General features: G+C 43.9%; 1 protein-coding gene across 1 annotated transcript; it reads right to left on the reverse strand.

Moving 5' to 3' along the window:
• Positions 1–3,283: 3,283 nt before the first annotated feature.
• LOC123089999 (uncharacterized) lies at positions 3,284–6,135 on the reverse strand. Its single transcript, XM_044511501.1, has 2 exons — positions 5,783–6,135; positions 3,284–5,356 (listed from the first exon to the last, which is right to left on the reverse strand). The coding sequence occupies exon 2, from the start codon at positions 5,348–5,350 to the stop codon at positions 3,284–3,286; it is 2,067 nt and encodes a 688-aa protein (XP_044367436.1). The 5' UTR covers positions 5,351–5,356; positions 5,783–6,135.
• Positions 6,136–10,104: the final 3,969 nt, after the last annotated feature.

Here is a 10,104-nt window from a genome sequence, read left to right on the forward strand (position 1 = left end):
TTGCATTCTTCATTTTTCTTCTTTGATTCTAAATAAGTAGACGTTGTTTCCCCTCTAGTTTCTTCTCTGATTGCACATGCAACCGCATCATGATTTTTTTTCAAAACTATGTTATTTTTTGTAGCAATTTCGGAAACTATAGCGTAGAATGAAAAAAAACCAAAACTAATAGCCCGTCAGCCAATCTTTGGCCGAAGTAGTACTTTTCGGCCACAACTAGGCCGAAATAGTACTTTTCGGCCATAGCTAGGCCGAAGTAGTACTTTTCGGCCACACTTAGGCCGAAGTAGTACTTTTCGGCCACACTTAGGCCGAAGTAGTACTTTTCGGCCACACTTAGACCGAAATAGACTTTTTGGTCAAGTCTAGGCCGAAAAGTCACTTTTTGGTCAACCCTAGGCCGAAGTTGCATGGCTCATGCTGAATTGTATTTTGTCGCCACCCGTTTCCCGCCCACCCGTTTCCTGCCAACCCCTTCCCGTCATATGTTTCCGCCACCCGTTTCTCGCCAACCCCTCCCCGCCAATCCCTTCCCACCTTATTTTCCCGCCAATCCGTTCCCGCCTTATTTTCCCGCCAATCCCTTCCCGCCTTATTTGCCCGCCAATCCCTTCCCGCCAACCCTTTCCCGCCATACCGCAGTTATTCTTTCCCGCCATTTTCTCCTCTGTATCTATAAAAACCCCTTCAGGCGGAGGTGGATAAGCATTCCAGTGTAGTGTAGTCGAGATGTCCCATTATCCATTCGATCGTAGTTTTCACCCTAAGATGAGCAGCACGCTGCTGAGTCTAGCTACCGATTTCAGGATGGACAATAGGATAGTTCCATGGGACGAACTCACCGGTAGTGACACCATAATGAATGAGTTGGCTCACCAATTACGTAGGTCTGGGTGGCCTGAAAGGACCTATGAGGAGGTACGTCAAGAACTTCTTAGGTTGCATGAAAGGTGGAAGAAGGTGGTGGAGCCGAAGAGTGAAACTTTCAGAAGGACTGCAGAAAAGCATCCATTTTTATGGACTGAGGAGAGCGAGGACGACGATGATATCTTCATGCCGCCGCTTCCGGGTTCTGCATCGTCGAAGGGCAAGAGTTCTGCATCGTCCAAAGGAAAGAGTTATGCATCCGCGAAGGGCAAGAGTTCTGTATCGACCAAGGGCAAGAGTTCTGCATCGACGAAAGGCAAGAAGAGCGCATCGTCGAAGGGCAAGAGGGCTGCATCAACGGAGGATGACGATGATGACTTCATGTAGTATGTAAGATGTATTCCAGTTGTACCGTTTTATTCAGATGTATTTGCATTATTAGTTTGTATTGTATTATTGTAGGGCATTATGTTCTATCTGAATTTCATTTTGTAGTATGTAAGATGTATTGCACAAGTTCAGCCGCACCGTTTAATTCAGATGTACTTGTATCTTAATTATCGGTTGTAGTCTATTTGGAAATGTAACTGAAATAAGAATGCGAATTAATAGTAATATGTGTCTCGCATACATAAAACAATATATGTCTCCTGATCACATAGAAGCAAGTGCGATAGTAACACATACATGAAGCATGTCTCATACATAAATACTGACACACAGCTGCGAATAGTCTGAAACTAACATAGAGACAATCTACATAGAAACGTAATAATTGTATGAACATCAGACAACTAAAAAACAACATTGGTTTAAGTGGCCGTGATGGTTACCTGAAACTGGCTCAACCATCTAAAAAGAGGTCCATGAGGATCGTTGTCTATAGCCCTAGCAGTCGGGACTGCAGCCAAAAAACGGGTCTGCGTCGCTGCTTGCCACCCAGATTCTGCCTCTAAGGGACCTATGGCAGCACCGGCCAGAGGTAATCCCAACAAGTAAGACACATCCTGTAAAGTAGGCACCATCTCTCCCCAAGGAAAGTGAAACGTATGTGTTTCTGGTCTCCATCTATCTACTAAGCAGGTAAGGAGTGACTTGTCGTAAGAGAAACGTCTCACTTGCCTCTTGTGTAACTGCAATGGTTCACCTGCCTCATCTAAGTCCGAACCATCAATCCACTCATCCAATGTACCCTCAACCAGCCGTGCCAAGGGTAGAAGTCCAGCCCAACTTAACCTACAAAATAAAGAGATTGTTAGCGGTTATGAAAAGTATGTCAAACATAGTAAGTCATTATATGGTCTCCATTATATGCACACATACCTATCAACCCATGAATCGTGTATCAGCCAGTTAGTCTTTGGGGTACGAGTGACCAACACGTCTAAGTTGTTGCCCGCTTCTGTAAGAGCGCCCCGGTGCTTTCTATCGATGTTATCATTAAGCAACGGATACGAAGACATATCTGCAATTCAAATTATCCGCACAAATTATAACATAGTCCTGACATATTACAAATTAAAACATAGTCCTGACATATTACATATTAAAACATAGTCCTCACATATTACAAATTAAAACATAGTCCTGACATATTACATATTAAAACATAGTCCTCACATATTACAAATTAAAACATAGTCCTCACATATTACAAATTAAAACATAGTCCTGACATATTACATATTAAAACCCACTACGGCACATTATATAGCTTGTGAGTTATTTCTTCCTCGTCCGCCCCTTCGGCCTCGACTACCACGACCACGTCCGCCTCTTGCTCCTGTTGTCGCAGCCGTCGATGTGGAAGCACTCGTCGATGCGGAAGCACCATCTTTGTTCAGGTCGGGACAATATTTCATCCTATGCCCATAAGCCGCGCATAACAAACATTGTCTGGTTGCTCCACCAGCTTCAGACTGGTCCATATCGTTCCGGATGCGACGGGCCTTTCGTCTGCCCCTACTTGTTCGCCGAAGGTCTGGATGCGGGATGTATACTCTCTCACCGTCGTTTACCTTGTTGAAATTGCCGACGACTCTAAACCCTGTCATCTCGCCTGTCCAGGTGTTGAGCACTGCCTCTTTTAAATAGTATGGGGACACGAAGGATATAGCATCCAACTGAATCTGGCCACAGGCAGCCAACACATGAGAGCAAGGTAGGTGCAGCAACTTCGGTTTGTTGCATGTACACTCACACGTTGGATAAAATTCCGTTCCAATTTTTACCTCGTGTGTCTTCACCTCATTTCCAGAACCAAAACCATCGGTAGGAAGCTGAACCTCATACCTCCTTTCTTGATTCCCTATGAGTCTGACACTGTGCTTCTTTGCTTTCTCTATCTTCTTTGCCATGTATTCCATGACACGGCTATAATAAGGTGTGTTCTGATTATCTTCAATATGCTTCTTTGCTAACTCGTGAGTGGCAATGCTCTATTCCCTCTCAGCACAAAGTTATACACCTCTGCAAGATTGGTTGTCATGTGGCCATACCTAGCTCCATGTGTGTCATGCAGCAAAGACCAATTCATTGGAGGCTCTTTCTCTATCCACTCAGAAAAATTCTTTATTGCCCTTCCCTTCTTTCTCTTAGTATTAGGAGGGTCAATTGCTGGCAAGTCACAAAGACGAACTGGCTCCTCTAGCTCCGCGATGAGTGCTGCTAATTTAACCTGATCTTCTTCCATTTTCTTCCTTGCACGGACCTGCTTCTTAGTAAACTCATCTAGTTTTGACCAAATAAATTCGTATTTCCGCTGCTGGCTCTGCTTGCATAATTTTTTGAACAAGTTCATCAACCGCTTGTTCTTGAACTGTGAGAAAAAATTAGCCCCAAGATGGCGCATGCACCACCGGCTCTGCAAGTCCCTCCAAGGTGTTGGTTCGTCATCTGCTGGATTCCGAAGTGTCTTCACGGCCTTCAATATACCAGCATGTCTGTCATGAATGACACACACGTTTGGTCGGTCCTTCACGATGGCAATTTTCACTTGGCGGAAGAACCAAACCCAGCTGAGAAAGTTCTCACCCTCCACAAATGCCATGGCAAGTGGGATGATTTGATTGTTCCCGTCCACACCAATAGCAGTCAGGATTTGCCCTCTATACTGACCGGTCAGGAATGTACCATCCACAAACATAACAGGAGGACAATGCCGGAAAGCTTCGATGCACATAGCAAATGAGAAGAACACTCGTTTCAACACCTTGAAATCTGGTATACTCAGCAACCTCATGTGTTGTACGTTCACATAAGTGCCCGGATTCCTCTCCTTCAGTATGCCCAGGAGACGGACAACATTATCATATGAGTCGAAGAACGTCCCAAACCTTTCCTCCATAGCCTTCTGCTTAGCCCTCCAAGCCTTCCCATAAGCAATGACATAATTCCATCTGACCTTCACTGCTGTCTGGATGTGTTTTGCTTCCATATCTTTCTTCTCTACTATCTCAGTATACATGAGTTGCGCAATGAGACTTGAAGTCAGGTTCGGATGCTTCACCAGCAGGTTCGTCCTCACACAATTATGTGGGACGACAATGGTGACAACCCAGTGGATGTCATACTTCGGCACGTGACCGTGCACCTTCCCAGGACAACCTGTTACAACACATTTCACGGTATAGTTTGTTGGACTTGATATGTGTGTCTTGAAAACCCTCTGCGTAGACATAGCCCACTTTATCACCGCATACTTCAATTTTTTCTTTGTATCAAACATAGCCCCTATTTGTACTTGGTTCAGATTATACTGCCATGGAGTCTCATGGCCATCGTTCACCGTAAGGCCGGTGGATATGTCCTGCTCCCATGCAGAAGGAATCGGTACCTCAACTTCATCCTCAGAATTTTCAGAATCCAGTTCCTCCACCAATCCATCCTCGTCCTCTTCCTCCATCACCCTCTGCATTTCATCCCCTTCCTCATCCCCATCAGCAAAACCAGAAACAGCTAATATTATCGACTGGCTACTCTGCCCAGTATCAGGACCACAAACATTGTGTGGCACGTAGTCTGACTCTTTCTCCGGTTGGCTAGCATCCACATCTTGTGGCTGTGACCCGGATAAAACAATCTCGTTAGCCACTTCACTGCCTTGGCCGGGTTCATACCCCCTGTGGAGTTGTACGGTATTCTCCTTCTTCGGCACAGGTTGCACAAGTGCATATGGGTGGATTCTTCGGTCTCGGCAGCGTCTTAACAGGGACAACCAATGCTGGCTCCTATCTACCGGCATCAACTCCCACTTGACATTTTTACAAGATTTGGTCCACAATGCATGAATACTGACGGAACATACTTCAGGATCCAGACCGAAACTAGTTGTCAACCAGTACTTCAACTGTCTAATGTCCAGTCTGTCCGGGTCAGCTAGTGTCATAACGCCATTTTTAAACTCGCTAAGATCAACCCCCAACTCATTATATCGAACATTACCAGCGCCGTAGTAAACATTCAGATTTACTGATTCAGACATTTTCACCTGTCAGACATTGCCATCTTCTCATTAATCACAACGAACTATGCGCTAAAATGCCTCCAAAAATATATTAACACTAAAATTCATAATATGACTTATATACACTAACTAAACTATATTAATCACAATATACACTAATATTATCCGCTACACGAACTATGCGTTAAAATGCCTCCAGAAATATATTAACACTAAAATTCACAATATACACTAATATTATCCGCTACACGAACTATGCGCTAAAATGCCTCCAAAAATATATTAACACTAAAATTCATGATATACACTAATATTATCCGCTACACGAACTATGCGCTAAAATGCCTCCTAAATTAAATTAACACTGAAATTCACAACGAACACTAATATTATCCGCTACACGAACTATGCGCTAATATTTACATAATATTTGTGACGACGTGATTATACCTTCGAAGTGTGTGTCCGCTTCTTGCTTCTCTCTTTGACTCAGCGGCACCGGCCACCTCGCGAAGTACTTGCACCACCGGAGAACGACAACGCCGCCCCCGACGACCGGAGGTTCAACTCCGGTCAGCCCCCAACCTGCTCCTCCTCCTCACCACCTCCTCCTCTGCAGCTGCTGCTACTAGTCACCACCACCTACTACCCGTCCTCCTCTCCACCATGGCTCCTCCTCCCCACCATGGCTGCTCCTCTACACATCAAAAACTATCCCATAGCAAAAAATAACACCGTAGGCCGGTGGAGATTGCTATGATCTACCGATTCTGTGGGTTGGATTTGCAAATGTGTGGCAAATGGAGGAGATCGGCGCAGGGGGAGTTCTACAGAGAAGAACTGAGAGAGAGAGAAAGGGAAACGAAGAACAGCAGCGCAGGGGCGAACGGTGCTTATCCGCACCTTTTCGGCCTACACCTGGCCGAAAACCTCTTCGGTCGAAGCCTGGCCGAAAAGGCCAGCTTCGGTCACCGGTGGGCCGAAAACGGCCCAGTTCGGCCTCCTGGCACCCGAAGCTACTATTTTCGGCCGGGCCCCCGCCAACAACGAGTTTTCGGCCCAACCGCGGCCGAAAAGCCTACTTCGGCCACACCCTGGCCGAAAACTGCCTTTTCGGCCCACTCCTGGCCGACGGGCTACTAGTTTTGCGTTTTTTTCATTCTACGCTATAGTTTCCGAAATTGCTACAAAAAATAACATAGTTTTGAAAAAAAATCATGATGCGGTTGCATGTGCAATCAGAGAAGAAACTAGAGGGGAAACAACGTCTACTTATTTAGAATCAAAGAAGAAAAATGAAGAATGCAAGATCAAGAATCCACAGGTCAACAATGAAGGCATGGAGAAGATATTGGTCCAACTAGTAGGAGCAATTATGAAAGTTGGATATCTTCTAAAATGTCTAACTGTGGTTCATGTTTTTTTGGGTCTATTCTAGCAAAGCTTTGGTGAATTACTATGTATACAATGCCGTTGAAGAAAATAAAGAAGCAAAGAAAAGTATTTCCATGATTGAAATTGAAATGCAAATTACTGATTTGCGGGCCGGCGCGTACGGGAGCCGAGCAGACCCCGCAAAGCGGACCCGTAGAAAAGGATATTCGAATATCCTTTTCTACGGGTCCGCTTTGCGGGGTCTGCTCGGAATTCGAATATCCTTTTCTACGGGTCCGCTTTGCGGGGTCTGCTCGGCCCCCACCCGCGCCGGTCCGCAAATCCGATTTTCCGCGAACTATAAACACATTTTGCGGGTCGGCATTATACGGGGTCTGCTAGAGATGCTCTAAGCATGTGCGTTGTTCCTTCTTTTATCATGGTACAAGGAATAGTAGAATATCTCCCCTTTTATATCGGTGTTTTTTTTCACCAAGCTAACAGTATGGTACTAAACTTACACATTTGTTATGCAATGCAAATGGGTATTTAAGATTTTAACTAAACTCAGACGCAAGATTTAGTGTGCCGTGTACTTGTACTCCCTCTACAAATAAATATCTGAAACTCCCTCGGTGAATAAATATCTGAAACGTCTTATATTTGTTTACGAAAATGATAAATCCCGAACGTTCGGATTTTAAACATAGCAACCCGAACGTTTCTCATGGCAACTTTAGTTCACGCGAGGTCGGTAAACATGGCAAATTTTTGACAAAAAAATAATCTGGGACAAAGTTACCATGCATGTCTTAACAACTAAAGTTGTCACCTCGCGTCAACTAAAATTGCCATGTAAAAACGTTCAGAATGAAATGCTTAAAATCCGAACGTTCAAAATTTATCAGGGTCCGTTGTTTACAACTCACTTAGATCACTAAAGACGTCTTATATTTGTTTGCAAACATATATGAGACATCATCGATCACTATTTTATAGTGATCTAAAACGTTTTATATTTGTTTACATACTCCCTCTATTCCAAAATATAGTGCACATAGGATCTTTGAAAAGTCAAACATTGTTTAGTTTGACCAAGTTTAGTGAGAAAAGTATCAACAAAAATAATACCAAATGAACATAATACAAGTATGTGCTTAATGCTGTTTTAATGATATTTATTTAATATTGTAGATGTAGATATTTTCCCTCTGAATGTAGTCAAAGTTTAGAAAGTTTGACTTTAGAAATTTCTTATGCATGCTATATTTTGGAACTGAGGGGGTAGTTTGTAGTCTGGATTGTCGGACGATGAACAGAATAACGTTCCTGTTTGCATACGAGACCACGATGTACTTGCAAGTTCCTGTCAGGGCCGACTCAACAAACGTACCAAATGACACGATCAAGAGTGAGACGGATGCAAGAATGTGCTGATATTTCTATCGGTGGGGAGCACCAACAGACAGCAGTTGTGTTCTCGGCTACACATATGTGGACCACACGCACGCACTTGCGCGGAAACGGCGTACCCCAGGGAGGACACGTCGAAAGAGCGAGGGCGCTGCACGACGTGCGTGATAGTGGGAGCGGGACAAATGGCGGGACGGAGAAGCAGCGGCGCGCGTGGCCCTCTTTTGCCGGGTATCAGCTGGGATGGTGATACGACATGGCGCGCGATGGTGGTCGGGACAGGTATTTTACGTGCAGCAATAGGAGGCTACTACTACTAGTTGTGTGGTGCATGCATTCACGCGCGCACAGTTTTCGTGGGTACGTACACCATGTTTGGGTGGGTTTCGCTTTACAAGTTTCTCCTCGTGGGTTTGGCCAGGGTTCAGTCACTCGGTTAGTGCTGTCCCCCGGCAGCAGCTCCGGCCGTCAGCCGCTGTCCCGTCGTCAACGAAGAGCTAGGAGAGATAGCGTGCCGGGACTTGTTATTCCATCCACTGTTTACTCTCTTTGCGACAAAATGTAAAGTCTTTTGATAGAGAATGCGTCAACCGTATGTTGATTATATATTTAGAAAAACCAGTGTAGTTGAATTCTCATTGAAAAGCACTTTCGAATGGTATTGATTACGCACAAAATATACTGCGTCTTTTTTTTTATGTTTGTATAGATGGAGGAAAAACATACTGGTACTTCTAGTATACTTCGCTACTACAAATTTCTTACTTCATTTTTTGTTTTCTCGTATAGGATGCAAGCTCTGTTCCAACTTCCTCGTCACATGCGCAACGTCGTCAATGGCACTCCAATCGGCAGCTACATGGATTGGATCATGCTCGTCCACATGTATGATTGATTGACTCTACCTAGGATATACACTCACTGGTCACACAATTGTTGACTCTAATCTTAGGAATGCATGTCACTTTTCACTCAACCAATCCCTTAATCCTGACCATGCATGTCACTTTTCACTCAACCGATCCCTTAATCCTAACCATGCATGTCACGTTTCACTCAACCGGTCCCTTAATTCTAACCATGCATGTCACTTTTCACTCAACCGATCTCTATTCATCACCAGTCATCGGAGAAGCGACCGTGTTGCCTGTCATGCCCACGATGAACATAGAGTCCCGTCCTTTAACACTTCTCTGCAATCACGTACATTGGTCACCGTCACCGTAATTGGTTGAAAACATAACACAGAATGGCTGACCTGGGCTCCATGTCGACTCAACAGTCACCCTCTTATTCAAACGTCACACAGACACGAGGTAGTTTTGGGGGAGCCTTGGCGACCACACAACCATGCATATAATGTGCCGCGCAAACTTTCCTCTCGCTTGCTAGGTTACCGGTCAGATTTGACCTGATGTTCCTAGCTGCCGGCCGAGCCTGATATATGCATGTATTCATTCCCTGATTGAGACATGGTGCGTTCGCGTGTCAGCTATGCAGCAAGATGCGTGCAACCTAGCAATCGATCATGATCTTATTGCTAGTCCAAGTGGTCATCTCTTTCGTTTTGCAGTTTCTTTTTTCATCCTTTTTTTCATTTTCTATTTCTTCTGTTAATAAATTCAAAAGGTTTATAAATATTTCAATTTTCCAAATTTGTTCAAAATTTACATTTTGTTCGCTTTGTAAAAATTGTTCTGAATTCAAAAAATGTTCCAAATTTTGAAAAATGTTCATGTTCCGAAAAATGTTTGGAAATTCTAAACGTATTCGGTTTTCAAATTTGTTAAATTCAAAAATCACGCTTTTGATAACTATTTTGAAATTTCAAAAAATGTTGGAGTTTCAACCATTCTTAAAAATTGCTCACGGATTCAGAAAAATCACGTTTCTAAATTTTGCTCAAAATTTCAACCAATGTCCCGTTTCCAAAACTTTTTCATGCTTTCGATAATTGTCCGCACATTCAAAAAATGTTTTTTCTT

The sequence above is a fragment of the Triticum aestivum genome, chromosome 4B (genome assembly GCF_018294505.1).
Source record: "Triticum aestivum cultivar Chinese Spring chromosome 4B, IWGSC CS RefSeq v2.1, whole genome shotgun sequence".
NCBI lineage: Eukaryota > Viridiplantae > Streptophyta > Magnoliopsida > Poales > Poaceae > Triticum > Triticum aestivum.

Excerpts from the sequence above, each read along its gene's own strand:
- LOC123089999 (XM_044511501.1), bottom strand. The coding sequence starts at position 5,350 with ATGTCTGAATCAGTAAATCTGAATGTTTACTACGGCGCTGGTAATGTT.